Source organism: Podarcis tiliguerta (assembly GCF_965153285.1).
Source record: "Podarcis tiliguerta genome assembly, chromosome: 2".
Classification (NCBI taxonomy): Eukaryota; Metazoa; Chordata; class Lepidosauria; order Squamata; family Lacertidae; genus Podarcis; species Podarcis tiliguerta.
Genome location: NC_139535.1, coordinates 63,708,021 through 63,728,197, shown reverse-complemented (window position 1 = coordinate 63,728,197; position 20,177 = coordinate 63,708,021). Strand labels below are relative to the sequence as shown.

The 20,177-nt window shown below is 41.8% G+C and overlaps 1 protein-coding gene across 3 annotated transcripts; it reads left to right on the top strand.

The window, feature by feature from the left end:
• The first annotated feature begins 1,630 nt into the window (after positions 1-1,630).
• WNT8A (Wnt family member 8A) lies at positions 1,631-18,965 on the top strand. Of its 3 annotated transcripts, none has more exons than XM_083428919.1 (6): positions 1,631-1,669; positions 9,880-9,913; positions 10,132-10,270; positions 11,808-11,933; positions 12,265-12,407; positions 15,702-18,965. In XM_083428919.1, the coding sequence occupies exons 2-6, from the start codon at positions 9,899-9,901 to the stop codon at positions 16,269-16,271; spliced, it is 993 nt and encodes a 330-aa protein (XP_083285045.1). In that variant the 5' UTR covers positions 1,631-1,669; positions 9,880-9,898; the 3' UTR covers positions 16,272-18,965. The 3 variants fall into 3 exon arrangements, with proteins under 3 accessions (XP_083285045.1, XP_083285046.1, XP_083285044.1); XM_083428920.1 differs by lacking the exon at positions 1,631-1,669 and adding an exon at positions 8,256-8,309; XM_083428918.1 differs by lacking the exon at positions 1,631-1,669 and adding an exon at positions 9,190-9,762.
• The last annotated feature ends 1,212 nt before the right edge of the window (positions 18,966-20,177 follow it).

The following is a 20,177-nucleotide window of genomic DNA, read 5'->3' as shown; positions in this document are numbered from 1 at the left end:
GAAAGCACAAGCCACTTAAAAAGCAAATATTATTATCTGTAAAACAGTTAAAATAAGCCACATATATTCCTTGGCCTAACTTGTGCCATGTGGATGTGGAATTCCAGGGTTCTTACACATTCTGTTTAAAATGCAACAGCAATGATTCGTCTGCACATAGCTCAAGAGCAACTGCTTTGCTTGCAGAATGCCCCAGGATTAATCTCTAGCATCTAGAAGCATGGCTGGGAAAGATCCAAGTTTAAAACTTTGGGAAGCCACTGCCAGGCAGTGTGGACCGGGTATCTTTAACCTTTTCAGATACAGTACCAACTTTTAGCCGAAACACGAGTTTGCAGAGTTTTTAAAGTTAAACCTTTTACCATATATTTGCATAGTGGCAGTGCTGCTATTTCAAGCCACCTTGGATCAGGCTGCTACCTGATTTTTGTGTGTGTGTGTTTATGTTGTAAACCGCTCTGTGATCCTTAGATGAAGGGCTTTATGGAAATTTAGTAAATAAATGCCCAGTTGTATAGACACTACTGAGCTAGATAAATAAGTGGTCTAACTTAGCTTCCTATGTTCCAATGATACACTTCATCTAGGGTAGAATCTACACACATATAAAAACTGATTTTTTTAAAAAACAGCATTAAAAAAATGAATTGAGTTTTCCATAAGGCTCACAATCGCTATCTAGTGTCACATTGTATATTGCACTTAAAACACACTTATTTGCAGCTGTATAGCTGAGTCCTAGGACTGGATTTAGGCGTATGTAACCCGAGGTACCACTGTATATTTTTGGCGAAGTATTGAGCGTGCCATTGTCTTTACATTCACTTTTTAAAGCAAGCATTATTAAATATAAAGCTACTGCCATGCTGAAAAGCCCACCCAACTTCCGATACTCACACAAGCTCATAGCAACAGTAGCATCCCTCCCCCCACCCCATAAACTGTCACAAACAAGGCTTCTATGCACAAAAATTAAGTGTGGTGCTCTGTGAAAGTGGGAAACCACTCTAGAATATGTGTGTTCTTATACTGCTGCAGTCCCGTGCACTTTTACACAGGAGTTATGAAGCACAAGGGGACTTGCTTCGGAACAGACAATCACAGGATCGTGCTGCTTCGTGTTTAGTTTTACTCCAGTGCCAAGAGGGTGGGTTCAAACATTTGTTTATGTTAGTTTAAGTATAAGACTTTTAGACTGCTTTTCACTAGGAGTCCCCAAAAGCAGTTTCCAGTAATAAGAAAAATATGAATTGAAACCAAGAACAGTTTAAAATCAGATCATGCAGTATAAGCAGTGCAAAACAGGGTTAATCAAAAGAGAGGCTAGAGAATTCTTCCAAAAGCTTGGGAGAACAGGTAGCTCTTGACTAGACTATGGAAGGAGCTCCACACATCTAGGCAGGGGCAGCGGGGGGCGGGGGGTGGGATGCAAATTCAGGATGCAATCATGTGGAGGCAAGGAAAATGTGTTCCACCTCTGCTCTGCTACAAGAAATGGGAGTACGTAATGGATTCTGCCTGTTATTATACTGATTCATAGGTTACTTCCACTTCCAAAATGTAGTGATGGTCAAACAGAGTCATGTCACGAAGGCATACAAAATAACTGGGGCGGCTTTTTTCATTTGGTTCTCTAACCAGGGCTTTCTGCATATTATAAAAGATGAAGGTAAGCTGATGGCAGGAAGTAAGAGTAATGTCACACTTCACTTTCCCCTCCTTTGGGGAGGGGAATACTTTTTAAAAGGTCAAGCTTTTTTAAAAAAATTAAACTATAAACCTTATTGATTAATTTCAAGGAGATAATATTAGAATCATAGAATTGTAGCGTTGGAAGGATCCTGAGGGTCATCTGGTCCAACCTGTGGGCGTAGGCAGGGGGGCAGCTGCCCCTCCCCGGATCAAGTAAAACAACAGAAATACTTAACTAACTGACCAATCACATCAGTTCTGCCCCCCAAAAGTCCTGCCCCCCTAACAAAAATCCTGCCTATGCCCATTGTCCAACACGCTCCAATGCAGGAAGCTCAACATCCAATTTGAAACCATACCTGCTTAAGATTTTTGCAAATGCTCTAGTAGTTTTATTACTACACCACTACGATGGTTATCAACACCCTTCTGCAGCCTTTCCTGAAAATCATCTATAAATTAAGGCTGTTCTCAAGTTAGGAGAATATAAATTTCAGTCTTAGGCACACAACCACTCTTCCTCAGATGACCTGTGCAGATCAGTATTGCCCCTTCCCTACTTATCAAATAATCCATCTGATGACATGGGAGGGGCAATTTGTTCCCTTGCCTTCATAGGGCTGAACTCCACGGAGAGGTTTAAATCTCTAGGCTGAGTCCATCTCCACTATGGTAATTGTAATACAAATCGCCTTCTCCTCACTCATCAGATTGATTGATGAGGGAGGAGGGGGGCAATTTACATCATCAGGGTGTTGGACTGTGCCTACTTTTTTGCGTCTGTCACTAACAAAATTGGTGGGGTTTAGGGGGATCTTTAAAAAAAGAAGTGAGTGATGGGGCTGATTAGCAGCTGGGCTTCTGGTTAGCCATCACTGCAGCTGAAGGAATTTGGTAAATATGGTGCATATGATTTTTACAAGGAGTTTCACACAGAAGTCACTGGGGTAGCAGCATTGCAGAAGAATGTGCCCAGATTTTATCAGTTAGGCCACTTATCTGCGTATTGCAACCTTCTCGAGAAAAGAGAGGATGTCCATTTTGGAAAAGCATAAAGGGGATATCTGCCAGCCAGTTGGTCAGATTTTTTTTTTACTTTTTTGTAATAAAGGGGGTGTCCTTCACATTGTCTAAAACAATAACATTCTTGGGTTTAATGTTAGTAGTGTCCTGCTAACATTACCTAGGTTGATGGCTATCTGACCCTAGGCTATAGACTGCCACCTATCAGACGCCCTACTATGTTGAATGTTTAACATAATTCAATTTGCACACTAGATACGTCTTATCATAAAGCTTCAGTCCATCCCCAAAGGTTCAGCCCAAAGCTGCAAATTCCTGCTGATAACATTTCTATAGAAAGCTTCTTTGGGGACCTAAGACTGCTGGGACAAACAAAGATAAGTCATGTGTTACTCATGGTCACAGAACTAAAGGCATTTCATTCTACAGCAGGTATAATTGTGGAGAAAGACACATTCAGTTTCAATTTTTTGCTTATGATGTATGGGAGATTTGAAGGATACTTGTTAGAAAGGAGATAGTAAGACTTCCACCTGCCCTATTAGCCTTGCCAGCTCTCCCAAACTCTGCATCTAAGAAGTAACTTCCCTTCCAATTGATTTAACACTGAGTATTATAAACTGGGATAGGAGAGATAAAGATATCTCAAGTACCTCAACTGGTATTATAGCCTTGAGCTGCAGTTGCTGTTTGTGCCATCTGCAACAACCCTACTAGTACCAGGTCTGCTATTTGGACTGCAAGAGAGCAGTAACATAGGAGTCAGCAGTCATTCTAAATCCACAGCATCTGTAAACACCTGGAATCTGGATGTCCTGGTGCCAATAAATTAATCACAGGAAAATACATTGGGAGTGGATGCAAATTTCTCAGATCAGGAGTCCAGCCTTTGGAAAGATATTTGAAAGTTCCAATGATTGTTTTGAACTCTGTTTTGACATAATGTTTTGAACTAGATATATATTCTGATAGGAGATGGGTGAAATATTTCATGCTACATATTTGCACACCTTACTTCTAGATCGGGGTGGAGGGCCTGTGGCCCTCCTTCAATATTGAACTACAGTTCCTATCATCCCCAGTAATTGGTCATGCTGGCAAGTGTGATAGAATCTAAGAATATCTGGAGGACCACCTTGCCCCTGTCTTGCATTCTCTTAGGCTTGGGTGTGGAGGGATTCCATTCATGAGATTGTCTACTAACAAGTTGCATTTAAATGCCCTATTCAACAAAGCAATTTCATCTATAAACATCCAGCGGGAGTCTCTCAGTCCAAAGAAGCATCATACTAATTGAGAAGGAAATGTTCACTGTGGCAAAAGTCTACAGGAAGGGGGGCGGGGAGGAGAGCAGGTATAATGCTCACTATTTATGTAAAATTAGGTTTCCAACATGTGTTTCAAGCTGGTGGTCTTCAGGGTCCATATAATTACACATCATTAATAAAATTAATTACACCACTATATTTTGTGAACAAACTATATATATATATATATATGCAGGTTTTGGTGTCCTCGGGTGTCTTCCCGTGTAAAAGTTGGGGTGTCTAGGCGACGTTTCGACGAGGTCTCACTCGTCATCTTCAGGCTGGTGCTTTCGGCTTCTTGTTACTGGAACAGAGCAGGATCTCAGTGTTTGAGTTCCTATAAATACTGTTGAGGAGGTGTGGTGTATAGCCTCCAATGTTCTGGGCAGAGAGGAGGTTCCCAGGCTAGTGTGCCTTTTCTTCTTTTGTTCCTTAATTACTTGAGGGATATCTTGAGTGATTTCTTGAGTGATTTCCTGAATCCCACTTAGGTGGGTCATTAGGTGTGGATTAGTTGCTAAAGCTTTCGTGTCTTGAACTCTTGAACCTCCTCTCTGCCCAGAACATTGGAGGCTATACACCACACCTCCTCAACAGTATTTATAGGAACTCAAACACTGAGATCCTGCTCTGTTCCAGTAACAAGAAGCCGAAAGCACCAGCCTGAAGATGACGAGTGAGACCTCGTCGAAACGTCGCCTAGACACCCCAACTTTTACACGGGAAGACACCCGAGGACACCAAAACCTGCATTCCTGTACCCGTGAAAATCTACGAAAGCATATATATATATATATATATATATATATATAAACACACACAAAAAAACAAAACAATGGATAATGTTAAAATGACAGTACTGAATGTAGGGTTGATTACAGTGCAATTCTATAATATCGACCAAGAAGGAAGGAAGCCCCACTGAATTCAGCAGGGACTCCTCTCAGGTAAGTGGATATGGAAACACATATTTAGTGCCTTTAAATGGGAAGATAGCACATTGCTCTTGAATGTCTTCAGATAGCCATCTCCAATTATATGTGACTACAAGTGGTTAAGTTGAAAACAAAACAGTGCAGGGAAATGAGTCATCCAAGAAACCTCCCCCACCCGGTTGTGAGTTTCTGTATACAGTACAAATAAAGTATATGGCATCACACATAGGGGATGTATTCTGGCCTCCCATGGAGAGCAATGCAGATGAACACAATAAAAAAAGGCCTTGTTATATGTCTTCACGGAAGGGGAGAGTCTTTCTAATTACCCAGGTGTTGTTGTTATTGCGGAGCTTTGCAATGTACGATCTGGTGCCTGGGCAAGGGAGCAAAAGTTGGATTTTTTGGAGGTGTTCCCTCTCTATATATATAATTTTCAAATGTTCCTCTCCACTTTTCACACATTTGCGCCATAGCGGAATAGTTGTAACTATCATTCTATTCAGTTTCTGCCAACTATCCCAACCATATATCCCTGACACAGTGAGACTGCCACCTTGGACACACTTATCTGAGAGTAGCTCCTATTGGAATTATTTTGATTTTATGAGTAAACCTTGATAGAATGAGGTTTCTCATGGCTGCATGTAGTTTCATCATTTTTTCTTTTTTTATATAGTTTTTAAAATCGTTTGATTATAGGAAACAATTAATATTCCAAAATAGCATATACAGTACAACATGAACACAACTAAACAGTATAGCTGCATATAACAATTCCTTATAACATCACATCCAAGGTGCAGGTAAGGAGAAAGATCTCTGTTATATTTTTGCATTTAGGCAATACAGTGCAGGGGACTACCCTGTAAAACTTATTATGTCCCAACTCCTGACTGCTGTTATACTTTCACCACTTTTTATTGACTTTTATTGATTTTTATTGTATTGTTGGGGACTCTAAAGCGGGAGTGCAGAACATGTGGCCCGCCAAATGTGGAGGTTTCATTTGACTTAGAACAAAACCATTATCATCCTAGTCAAAGGATGAGGAACCTGTGGTCCTCCAGATGTTGTTGGACTCCACTTTCAATCAACCCTATCCAGCATGGCCAATGGTCAGGGATTATGGGATTATGGGAGCTGTAGTTCAGCTACATCAGGAGGACCTCAGGTTCTCTACCCCTGTCCTAGTCAGTAGGCTGCTTTTCAGTAGATCTTCAGTAGATATAGGGTTAGGTTTGCCCTGTTAAGAAGACAATTTCATAATCCTCTTGCCACCTTTTCCCTGGCAGAGAACTTCTGCTTTTTCAGTGCTGCACCACAGGAAGAAATTCAACAGCTGAAGCCTCCACTATTTCCCTCCATGGTAGGAAAAGCAACTCATTGCATTGCCCAACAACATTGTGAGAATGAGAGGTGGGCTCCCTCTTCACTACCAAAAACAAACTATCCTTTCCCTCCAAGGCCTTCCCATTGCTGCTAATCACTTCATCACCGCAGGGCTGTGAAAAGCCCAGATTGCAACTAGATTAATTTACCAAAAACAGTTAACATTTTTATCAGAGGAGTCAGCTACATTCCACTGAAAGTGTCTGACTGATGTTGGAACAGTCTATGAAATGCAACCAGGACTGATGGGTTTCCAATGAAATCTGACACTCTGCAAAACTTACCTTGCTTCAGGCTATGAAGAATGTCGGCATTATTGCTAGTCTTCTCAGTTTATTACTGTTTATATATCGCCTTTCTTCTGCAATGGAAATCTAGGCAGCATACATGGTGTTTCCTGGTGGTCAACCATCCAGGTACTGATGAGACCCGAACATGCTGAGCTTCCTTGAATTCCTGGGTTCAGATTCTTACACAGCACTGGAGAATCATAGACTTGTAGAGTTGGAAGGGACCCTGAGGATCATCTAGTCCAACCCCCTGCAATGCAGGTATATTCAGTTGAACATGTGGCCCTTCTGGTGCTGAGTACCACAATGGCCTCGGTGGATGTGCCTGATGGGAAATGGAGTCCAGCAACATATTGAGGGTCATAAGTTCTCAACCCTTGATGTAGACTGAGACTGAGTACTAAGATAGATGATCCAATGGGTCTGGATTTATCTACAGAAACTTCCTAGACACCTAATTTAGAAGTCTTAAGTCTTCATAAAGATATATTATCAGAATGCGCCTGCGGCTATGAATTTCTGACACAATTTACTATTCAAGTACTTAGTGATTAGGTAATTGTTTTTGGCAAAATGCAATGGACAAACACAAACTGAGCATAAAGATTAGATAGATAAGGATTTCAGACTTTTAAAACGATTTTTTTTTTTTTTGGAAGGTGCTAAATAATGACTTTTATGCGAAAACCCTCTTCAGGTTCGCCAGCCATGTTCCCATCAAGCTCTTTATTATAAACAGGCCCTTTCCCGGGCTCTCTGGAAGGAGAGCTATCTTCCCAGGATGTTAATGATTAAGAGAGTGACTCCAGCCAGAGTTTTGTCTTCCCTGCAGGAATACATTCACTCTGTGAAAGCTCTGGGCTCATTAAGAGGTATTTTGCATTCATTACATTCTCACTAGCCCACTGTTTTAATCCTCTGGTTGCAAATGTTTGTTTGCAGCTTTGCCAGACTGGCTCCAGGTTTCCCTTTCACATGATCTTGGGTGATGATAAGTTCCTTCTATTGCTTGCTAATAAACTTGGAGTCAAGGGGAAATTGTCTTTCAGAGAGAAGGAGCCCTGGCCCTGCCCTGGCCATGTGGCTTATGCTGCAATAGGGAACTGGCTACCACAACATCTGGTGAAATGTTTCAGTGATGCCTTGTTTCATAGGCAAGGAATTTTACACTCTGTGTATGTATATGTATGTTTTCATATTTATATCCCACCTGTCCTCCAAGAAGGTCAAGGTGGTATACATAGTTCCCCTCCTTTCCATTTTACCTCACAACAATCCTGTGAGGTAGGTTAAACTGAGAGATACTGACTGGCCTAAGGTCACCCAGTGAACTTCATGGCTGGTTTCATATTATGAGAAGTGGTGTCTTCTGTTTCACAAAAGTTGTACAGTACTTTTTTTTTTTTTTTTGCAGAGAGATTCCTTGAGAACAAGTTTAATTGCAGATACTTGAACCACTTTTTCTGGAGTTATTTAATGGAGTTTGGTTATGTTATTCCAGAGTAAATTGTTTGAGGAGTTCAGCCAAGTGGTACTAGTCCTGGGTTCATATCCCAGCTGTCATTAGCTCAGTTAGTGATCTTGGAAAAAGAATTACCGGTATCATTTTTTCATCCATAAAGTGGGAATTAAAGTCATCTGCCTCACAGAGTGATTAAGAAAATAAACAGGTGAGTGAAATATTAATTGTTTTTAGAAATCAAATGAATATTGCCCTAACTATAGGATGGGCATTGCGTCTCATACAAATCATGTCTGATGGAAACTTAAGAACAGAGGTGAACTTTATCATAGTTATACTGGCATAGGGAGCCAAAAAAGGGATTTATCCTGCAAAATACTCAGAAAAGCAGATTGTCGCTAAGCTTTTCACTAAATAGTCTTTCAGGAGTTAGATCCACTGAACAAAGGAACACTTGCTTCTGAGCAAACATGCATAGGCTTCCACTCTAAAATGAATTTCCCCCCCAATGCCAAATGATGCTCCCACCCACAGCTTTCCATAGGCCCAGAAGGCAGTGTTCTGTGGCAGCTGGAAAGCTAATCTATTGCATGATGAGCTTAATAAATACTTTCCTTTTGCAAATGCTAGAGAAAAGTCCATTGACAATTCCTAGTCACTTCTGCTTTAGATGTTTGTATGCAAGGGAAGATTCCCTGAAATTGCCAGGGTCTCTATTCTGCTTGTCCAAAGTCAAGTTATAAAGAATGGATGGGCTTTTGTGCAAAAAAGTACAATCACCAGCTTTTATTTTCTGGAAGGAACCTGTTGCCTTAAGCTACTGCATGCTGAGGAGAAACTAATTGGGTAAAAGCAGGATTGCCAAAGTGCCTGGCCAAAGCTGGTACTGATACTTTTGAATGTTCTAAGCCTTAGAATCTGCTGCTGCTTGTTTTGGGGTTTTAAAAAAAAATAAATCCTAGCTGAAACCTCAAGTCTATGGCCAAATCCACAGCACATTAACTGTGGGATGGCTCCTGCAATGGCTATTGGGACTTCGTTGGAATCATCAAGCATTGTAGCCATTTTTCCCCCAGAGAGAGAAAAAATAAAAATAATAGATCCTGATTTTGGGGGAATGGCAGAAGAGATGGTGGTGAGAGACCTTGGCTAAGGAAGGGGAGGTGTTTGTTTGTTTTAAAAGAGAAAGCAAGTGCACTTCAGCTAAAGTCAAAAGCCCCCTTAATTGAATTAAAAGTTCTCTATTGTTAGGCAAGTTTGCCCTTCTTCAGAATCACTACAGAGATTCAGATGGCAACTGCCTCCCGGCCTTTTGAAGTGCACCATCAGGCGGTTCCTTTGCTATCTTTTCAACCATTGGATCAGAAGCTCTTTTATCATTGGGCAGCAAATAGACGCCCTTCAGGAGCTCAGCTTATAAATAACTTGGGATTTTGGTTGCTGTAACTTTCTTTATTCTGGATTATCTCTCATTTGGCATAGAAAAAAAGGATCTTAGCTGTGTGTCCTCCTCCCCGCTCCTATCTAGAAAAAGCCTATGTTGTCTGGGGGGAAAAGCTTTTGGATCTGCTAGTGGAATACAGAGTCACCATGAAGAGGGGCACCTTTGCCATCCTTACTGTTATTGGAATTTACGGAGAGATTTTCAGGATATCAGCATGGTAGGAGTTCAAGCCTCACTGCTACTCGGTGGTTGCCACCCACTTCAAAAAGGATGGCCTTAAAATTCTGTTCAATGAGGTGTTTTATTGTTGTTTTTCTCTCTTTCCCTCCTTCAGGTCCGTGAACAACTTTTTGATGTCAGGAACCCAGGTAATTTCCACCCACCCCTTTTCAGTATTGTGAGTTTAAATAGCTTTCAACCTAGTCTGCTTGAATGAAGTACCCACATCTGCTGATACAAAGCTACAATTCCTGGTGCAGAATGGAGGGGAACTGGATAGAAACTGGCTGTTTCAAGGATGTTTGGGGGGGGGGTTGAGAGAGAGAAAATAAACACCTCACGTCACCCCTTTTTTGGTCTGTTAAAGGCATATTTGACATATTCGTCCAGTGTGGCTGCTGGTGCCCTACGTGGAATTGAAGAATGTAAGTACCAGTTTGCCTGGGAGCGTTGGAATTGTCCTGAGAGCACCCTGCAACTCTCCACTCACAATAAACTGAGAAGTGGTAAGTGGATTTCTGCATGTCCTTTCCTACAGACAGGTCTGTCTGGGTTCTGTGGTGGGCAACTTCTAATGAGGAAATGTGGGCTTCTTGGCAATGTCAGGCTTTGATCCTGGAATGTGTGAAGAAATGAACAAACGAAAATGCTTTTGGAACACATTCAGAGTTGTTGCTTTTTAATGAATAAGTTATCTTTTATTGTGTCTCGTCCCACCCTTCTTCTAAGGAGCTAAGGCTGGGGCACAAAGTTCTTTTGCACTCCTTTTACCTTTCACAACAACAACAACCTTGTGAGGTAGGTAAGGCTGAAAGTTAGCAACTGGCCAAAGGTCACCTAGTGAGATTCGTGGCTGACTGGAAATTGGAAGCAAAGTTTCTTCAGCTCTTGCAGGGAAAGTGCTTGCAGATCAGGGGGTACTTTCCCCCCGAGAGACCTCTCCCCCTCAAAAAATAACATTGGATTTACCCAAGAACATATCTATTTATTTTAAAGCTACAATCTCTCTTCCTATTTATCTTGTTTGAAAAAAAATGTCAAACTATCTTACAAAATGCAAATGGAAGGAATCCATCTCCAGAATAAGAAGAGCTAAACAAACAAAACAAAAACTGCTGTGTTTTTAGAGAATTTCTGATATTTTATTATTTATTGTTATTTCATTTTATAATACTGTTTTAAGCCCCATGTGTTTGACGTTCTGGACTTCTTTAGGGGGGTGGGTGGGATATAAATTCAATAATACATTAAATGGATGGGTGCAATTCTGTGCCAGTCTACTCAGAAGTACATCCCATTGAATTCAATGAGATGTACTCCAAGATAAGAAGGTATAGGATTGAAGCTTCAACAGTAATACAAGAATAAGTGAACTGCTGCGAGTACCAAATGCTCCAGAGGTACCCTTACATTTTATAAGAAATAGAGTATATGGTGTTTCAGCTCCAGCTTTCTGAAAATAATTACCAGCTGAAGTGCCTAGTACTGTATCTTCATATTTAGGTGGCTACATTTTTGTTTAAGAATGGTTTTATTGTTTTTAGTTTGAGTCTGTATCTTTGGTATTTTATCGTATTGCACACTGCTTCTGTAGCTTTTAACTATAAAGCGGTATATAAACCTGCAAAATAAATAAATATTAGCAGCAGCAGCTTTATTTCCCAAGAACTTTTAGAACAGTACCTTCTTTGTACTTTCACCAAACAGGCAGGCCAACTTTGTATGATGTGACTCTAAAGCAAGATAGTTTACCAGCCCAATAGCTGGGATATAAAAGTTGTGATCATAGACTTTTTTGTTTCTGTGTTAAATGATTGTATATATTCCATAATGCTCTGATGCTAGTGATACACAGACCATGTTTAGTGCAGAAAAATAAAACCTGACCTAATGCTTAGTTCCAAGTATTATATATCAATGCTCATGTTATAGTGGATTTATAAAAGGGATCTAGAGACCAGGAAAGAGTAGAAGAAGAAATGTAGGGGACAATTTTGACCTTTTCTTTTCTTTCCTCCTGATGCTGACTGGTTCTTCTTTCAGCTACCAGGGAGACGTCTTTTGTTCATGCCATTAGCTCAGCTGGCGTAATGTACACTCTTACCAGGAACTGCAGCATGGGAGAATTTGAAAACTGTGGCTGCGATAACTCAAGAAAGGGACATGCAGGTGAGACCTCATCTTGGTGGGCATAATTCTGGTATGAGTTCATTACGTATTGCTTTGCTTTTCACACTTCTAGGTGGCAGAATCTCCATCTCCACGCTTTGTGCCAGCTGTTTTTGGTTGCTAAGTCTGGCTTCCCACTAGCATGAAAGATACAATTCAAACTAAATTATAATTAAATTATATTTCTTAGCCCCTACTTTCATTCCGGTCCAAACCTGGCTACTACCCCTTTCCTTGTTTCTTCTGTGATACCTCCATGTGCTCAAACCCATTTCTGTTGGAAGATTCATACCAGAACAGTTTGCAAATTATGTTATTTTTGTCCCCCCAGGTGGAAAAGGATGGGTTTGGGGAGGCTGCAGTGACAATGTAGAATTTGGTGAAAGAATCGCCAAAAAATTTGTGGATGCTTTGGAGACAGCGCATGATACCAGAGCTTCAATGAATTTGCACAATAATGAGGCAGGGAGGCTGGTAAGTGAGAAAATATGTAGTCTTCATTTGAAAAATACTTCTTTTAGAATGTGTAAATGGCCAAAGAGAAGAGTGACCTGAGAGTCGCCCCTTCAGGCTGTCCTTTTCTGAATAAGCTGACTGACTCACTGATTTCATGGACTGACTGGAAATAAGGGTTGCTCAACATTGAATGCGGGCAGAGTCACCTTATCAGGCCCTCAGGGTGAATTCCTGATTAATTTTACCTGCTTCTTATTTTCTGAAATAGTGATGGGGCATACCTAATTGTTTTAAGCAGGATGGAGAAACTACCACTTCAGTGGGTTACTTTAAAAACAAAACAAAAAACCCCTTACAATTGTATTCATTTGTATTCGGTTGCAACAAAACAAGAAAATAGCAGTAAAAATTTATTTATTTATTTCATAAAATTTATAGATCGCTTGATTGTAAAAAACACACACACCCTTAGAGCAGTTGACAAAGAGAGAGTAAAATCAGGAAAAATGTACAACCCTACTTTAAAATATACCAAAGTTAAAATGCTAAAACAGATTAAAATCACCTCGTTTTCTAAGCATCTCGATTGGTTTGTCTAAATAGGAATGTTTTTAGCAAGCACCGAAAAGAGTACAGGTCTCAATAGGCAGGGAGTTCCACACTGTAGGTGCTGCCATACCGAGCAGTCAAGTTCTTACAAATGTGGAACGGGTATTATGTGGCGCCTGTAGTAGTGCCAATTTGGCTGAAGCGGTCGAGGTATGGCATAGGTATGGTAAAGTGATCTCATAGGTAAACTGGTTCCAAGTTGTTAAGAGTTTTATATACCAAGAGCAGTGGGGTTTTTTTCCTTAAAAAAATGTTTAGGGGTACTCTCTTTCTGCACTAACAGCAGATTCCAGATTAAGCACGAGGGGAGCCCCACATAGAGTGCATTGCAGTAATGCAGTAGAGCGCATTGAAGTAACCAATGCATGAACTATTGTGGCAAGGCTTTCCTGGTCCAAGAATGGCCATAGCTGTCGAACCAGCTGCAGTTGGTAAAAGGCACTTGTAGCCACAGAGGCTACCTGAGCCTCCAGCGACAGAGCTGGATACAGAAGCACCCTGAAACTGCTCCTTCAGGAGACAAGCAACCCCACCTAGGTTTGTGTTCTCAGACACAAAAAACAAAAATATACGCTTTGCTTCTATCCATATGGCTACCAGACCCGTAATCAGCTGAGCAAAATTGTTGCCTGTTCTTTGTTAGGTGGATCAGTTTTCTGTTCTAGGCTCTCTAGTCGTGGTTCAACCTGGTGGCTTGAACAAGTCTCATCATGACTCCTCCTCACTCTGTTTCAAAACAAGGGAATGTTTTTACACAAGGGTGATCAGTTCTGTTTGATTAGTGTGATGCAACTGAAATTTGAAAGAAGCAAATTTCTGGTTTAATCTCTGTTTATTTATAAAAAGGTAAAGGTACCCCTGCCCGTACGGGCCAGTCTTGACAGACTCTGGGGTTGTGCGCCCATCTCACTCAAGAGGCCAGGGGCCAGCGCTGTCCGGAGACACTTCCGGGTCACGTGGCCAGCGTGACAAAGCCGCATCTGGCGAGCCAGCGCAGCACACGGAAACACCGTTTACCTTCCCGCTAGTAAGCGGTCCCTATTTATCTACTTGCCCCCGGGGGTACTTTCGAACTGCTAGGTTGGCAGGCGCTGGGACCGAGCAACGGGAGCGCACCCCGCCGCGGGGATTCGAACCGCCGACCTTTCGATCAGCAAGCCCTAGGCGCTGAGGCTTTTACCCACAGCGCCACCCGTGTCCCTATTAATAAACGCCACCCGTTTATTTATAACATGACTTTAAACAGTTTGTTCTGTTAAGCACATTTTTGGGTGCCATGAAGAGTAACCTCTTAGGCAAAGGACTAGCATCCTATACATTCCTGATAGAAACATGCCAGTCTTGAGTATCTTCTGGACTGAAAATTCAAGCTGCAATTCTATGCCTACTGGGGAGCAAGCCCCACTGAACACAGAGGAATGATTTTTGAGAAACATGCATTGGATTGGATGGCATGCTGCTTCCATCTAAAACAACTCCACATAATTAGGAAATTTAGCTTCTGGAAAATAAATACTGAATGAGAGTTGATAACTTTTAAGATGTAGGGAAGCTTCTGATAGCATTATTCCAAATATCGATCACCAAGGACCGGTGTTGGCATGCATCATGGTGAGCCCAACATGGTTATCACCGGTCACCAGCTTCCTTTATTAATAAATAAATATTAAAAAGCTTTTAATGGCATGGTGCTAAACCCAGGGCTATAAATGGAAGCACATTTTGCTCAGGCTGCAGGTTCTATTAACTTAATTTTCCCAGAATTACTACTATATTGGGGTCTAGGGGCATTATAGGTAAATTAAGCCCTGATGGGAAGGAAGACAGTTGCTGTTTATCATACACTTTATAGCTGCCTAATTTCCCTCTCCTACACAACTTTTTAAAGTGTGAGCAGTGCTTTTTTTCTAGAAAAATAGGTACTGGTACTCACTATGAAGTTCTTAAAGTAAGTGCTACACTTTTTAATAACAAAAAAGAGGTTTTGATACTGCGTGTGGCGCTGTGGGTTAAACCACAGAGCCTAGGGCTTGCCGATCAGAAGGCTGGTGGTTCGAATCCCCGCTATGGGGTGAGCTCCCGTTGCTTGGTCCCTGCTCCTGCCAACCTAGCAGTTCAAAAGCACGTCAGAGTGCAAGTAGATAAATAGGTACTGCTCCGGCGGGAAGGTAAACGGCGTTTCCGTGCGCTGCTCTGGTTTGCCAGAAGCAGCTTAGTCATGCTGGCCACATTACCTGGAAGCTGTACGCCGGCTCCCTCGGCCAATAAGGCGAGATGAGCGCCGCAACCCCAGAGTCGGTCACGACTGGACCTAATGGTCAGGGGTCCCTTTACCTTTACCCTTGAGTACCCCCGGGGGGAAAACCTGCACTAGGTCCTCTTTTGCTTGCAATAAGGTGTCCTCCAGATGCTTTTTGACTTCCCATCAGCCACAGCCAGGAATGATGGGAGCTAAGAGTCCAGCAACATCCGAAGGGCACCTGTTGGCTTCTCCTACTAAGGGCAAATGAAGATGGCCACTATTACAGCTGCCTTGCCTGGTGCTTCTCTTCTCTGTGTCTCACTGAATGTTATGGCCCACATCCTCTCTCTGCCCCTTGCAATTTACATCAGTGTGGAACTGGGAGGTGGGCACAGAGGGCACATTTCTCGGGCTCATTCCAGACTTGGTGTTCTTAATTGTTCTCCTGTCTCTCCCCCAAGGCTGTAAAAGCAACCATGAAGAAGGTTTGCAAATGTCACGGGGTCTCAGGGAGCTGCAGCATCCAAACCTGTTGGCTCCAGCTTTCAGATTTTCGAGAGACAGGCAATTACCTGAAGATCAAATACCGCCAGGCTCAGAAGCTGGAGACCGACAAGAAGAGAATGAGAGCGGCAAACAGTGCAGACAGTCGTGGAATCACACTCGAGACCTTCAGCACCCTGCTATCCGGTGAACTTGTCTACTTGGAGGACTCTTCTGACTACTGCGTCAAAAACATGACCTTGGGCCTCCGCGGCACCGAAGGACGAGAATGCCTGCAAGGCGGTACAAACCTGTCCCAGTGGGAGAAGCGGAGCTGTAAAAGGCTCTGTTCAGAGTGTGGGTTGAAAACGGAGGCTAGGCAGACAGAAACAGTCACCAACTGCAACTGCAAGTTCATCTGGTGTTGCACCGTGAAATGTGAACAGTGCAAAGAAGTAGTCACCAAACATTACTGCTCCAGACAAGACAGCTCTTCCTCCAATAACACTCGGAGGCGAAACAAAGGACGCAGACCAGCAGCTGTCTAACTACTACCTATGACAGCCTTCCAGCAAACTGTTAAATGATCACATTTCAGGCATACAGTATTTTTTTACTTGGAGTATCCAGAAAAGCTTTATATATTTGGACCATGCTTACCCAAGTCTCCCCCCACCTTTATTCTGGACACATCTTCAATTTGACCAATATTTGGAACAAAACTGGTACTCATTTAACGTATTTGTGCCGCTCCCCATCCCCCACAATAATATACTCCATGCCACTTCTGCTTCAGGTACCTATTTCCCTACTCTCACACAATTTAGAGCAATATTCTGCCCTATAAGGCATCCCAATATTATAAGGATCTGTGGTCCAGGCTGGAAACTGGGATTTTTGAGTGTTTTAACTTTTCTCTGGTCTGTAAGGGGGACAGGCTGTTGGAATAAGATAGCCACATATCCCATACCTTCCAGGAATCCACGCACATACGCAAAAAATAATAAAACTAGGAACCCCCAGAACCAGGCCCCGCAAGGAGGAAAGTGGCACAAGGGCTCTGGCAGGGACCTAGAGCCCTTCCCCCACTTCCCAAAGCCCAGTGGGAGCTAAAGCCAGAGAGCCCTCACGCTGCCTTCCGAAAGCTGGGGATTACAGCTTTGTGTAGGTGGGGTGAGGGGAATATATAAATGGAGAGTGGGTTTCTGCTGCTCTCCATTTATTTATTTATTTATTTATCCCCCTCCCTCCCCAAACAAAGCTGCGATCGCGTAAGTTAAATAAGCGTAAGATGCAAGTTACCTGTATGCTCCTTAAGCTTAGATTGCATACTTCCAAGGTTTTCCAGTTTACTTCTAAAACTTCATAGTTAGCTGTAAGTGCACTTGTAGTCACTTTATTGTCTGTTTCTGGTTGAAAAGCCTTCCTTTTTAGAAGTACCAAATGCAAAGGTATGAAGTTCAGATTTCAATATTGTCAAAGCTAAATTTGTAGAACAAATTTTCCCAGGTCCGGTTTACAAAGTCAGGGAAAATCATTTGCCATTATTATGGAAATGCCTGATGGTTCTCTTGTGTGCAGCTTGGTTCCCATTAATATTTTCTCATGTGGTTGCAGTAGCACAGCTGCTTGTGTGTATGGAAATCTGAATGTGTGAACTGTAGCACAGTGATTTTCACACCCACCATGTGACGAGATCATGACGGAATTAAGTTATGTGGGATCTAAAGCAATAGGGACTTAATGGCCATTGTGTTTTCAACAAGGTAGGTTTTTGCATGTGCAAGTTATTGCATGCATACGATGTATGTATCTCACCCCTTCAGGCAACCCAGTTGCATGCAAATTCCACCAAAATAACACTTGATGGAGAAATATGGGTTGTCTGAATCCTTACAACATACACTATGTTTATTCTTGAATGTATCTAATGGAATTCACAGGAAAGTGTAAAGAAGCAGCTTCTTTGTAATGTAAATATATATGTATATATATATTTAGAATGTGAAACATATGCACTTTTTGATGTGAGGAATTTCGAGTCCCTAGTTGTCCCTGAGCTGGAGGTGGGGGGAATACATGTCTGGGCTAAACACTTCACACTGCATGTGGTGCTGAGGCTCACATGGCAGAATATCTCTTCATACCAAAAACATTAATTTCATACAGAAAACTATCTCATAGAAAAAGGTTCACATGCAGACTTCGTTCAAAATGCTAGTTTTCTGTATGCAAGCTGTGTTTCTGTATGGAGAAGTGTTCAGTCAGAGGAGCTCTTACCCAGGGTCTGAAGCGGTATGGCAAAGATCCAGTTTTACCACCTCACTTGAAAATAAGCCATATTACCCCCCCCCCCCCAGTTAGAATACACCTACTTTCCCCAACCACCACAAGGGTGGCTTTGTGGACAATATTATGCTTTACCTTCTATGCATTTTAAGTATACTTTTCACAAAGTCATTGCAGTGGATGACCAAGGAACTTTTAAATCTCTATTTCTAGACGAAATGGTGTGCTTTGGTGTCCTTTGCCACCTAAAATCACAATAAATTCAGCAGCTATCAATTTGGTGCTCTTTGGTAGCTGATCAACATGTCCTGTTTTGAAGTGATTGTTATAAGACAAGTGAAGCTGAGGCTTATTTTGCATATTATTTTGCAATAAACCCTTTTTTAAATAAACCGAATGTTTTCTTTTTGATTTTTTTTTTAAAAGCTGCTTAAAGCTTACTTTTAAGTCTCTGTGTGTACCATGTGGAGATAGCTATATACCTATGCACACACAATAATGCTACCTTAAAAAGAAGAAGCGGGGGTGAAGAGGGTTGCTATGGCTTGGATAGCAGCCCACAAAATTAAGCCAGACAGTGACTCTCAACAGTCCCTTTTTCTTTAGGATATAAATTGGGCAGAATACTAGATTGCAAACATTGGCCCAGTAAAAGTAAATTTCCCTTGTCGCTTTAATTTGTCTATTGTCTAATGTTCTTCAAACAATGCCGGCTCCAATTGTGTTTGATGTGGTAAATATCAGGGCTTGTTGCAAAATTCTTTATTCTAAGGAACAAGATTAACCCTTTGAACTGGAGAGTATAAGTGAAAACTTGGAGGCAGTTGTGAATGTATCTGTGGGCTCCCTGCTGTTTGCTCCTATAAACAACCTGAAGACATGCATGCCTGGGAGGGCAAGAGGAGACACTGGCTTCAGCCAAATTGGCTTCTTGATTAAATGTGTATTCCAGATCTCTTCCTGGATTCAGCTGATTATTTTGGTGCCTCAAGAGGCTATTTCCCCCCACAAAGTTAGCCATTTGCCATGTTAGATATCTGATAGATGACCTGTGTCAAAGAACAGCTAACTTGGCTAGTTCTCAATTCCTACTTTCCCCCTTGGGATGCCAGATATTTTAAAGTAGGTCTGACCACATAGCTCCAAAGGATAATAACTAATGGGTGCCTGATGCTGGACAAGATGGGCCTTTGGCCTGATCCAGCAGGCTCTTCTTTTCTGACAGCTGAACATGCTTTTCGACAATTTTGAGTCCAGCATTCTGTTGTCATTTCCATCAACCATCACCCTTGGTACACGCTAAGGGTTACAGATGTTGACATGGCTAATGCTTCAAGCTTCAGAGACTGTATGATAAAAAGTATGCTGCTTACTTCCAAATGGCTGCATGTCGTAATTGAACTATATTGTGAGAGGGATACAACCTGAGCCTGTAACCACATTATTCAAGGGGAGACAGGAGGGCCCCTGTGGGAACAGGAATAGCCCCAGCATTACAACTGGGTTTGACTGGGAATATGTGTGTGTTACGCAACTGCGTTTCCTCTGGCGGTTATTATCCCAAAGTAATTTTAAAGACCAACAGATGGATAATTATCATAGAATATAGTTTAGGTTACATTACTCTTCAAGGTTAAACCAATGGTGAAACCTAAATTTTCACCTTACTCATGTGAGCAGAGATGGGCAAACAGCAAATTAAAGGTTTATATTAATATCAGAGAAAGTGATTGCAGGAATATTTCCTCAGGATATCTGTGATATTTGCAAGTGATCATAGGGGACCATTGCCACTATTTGCTTAAGAAGGGCAGGCAAGCTGAATGTACTGTGGCAGCTGCCTCTTCTCTTATATCCCTAGCCATCTATATGGACCATTGGTTGGGGAAAACAGAAGTACACCTGATTAACAATCCACAATTTAACTAAAGAAACACCAGAAGATTAATTTCTGCTGTCAGCAAAGCATCCTGTTATATTCATTCTAGGTTTGTTCCTTGGTGCCAATGACACACTAATGATGGGTTGTTGCGTTGTTGTTTTTACCCGTCTTAGAATAGAGACAGAAGAATGTATTTATTTTTACACCATTCATTTCCTGCATTTCCACATGGGGTTAGCAGTTGTATGAAGTGAATATTATGGCTCCCAATGCAAAGGCTCTC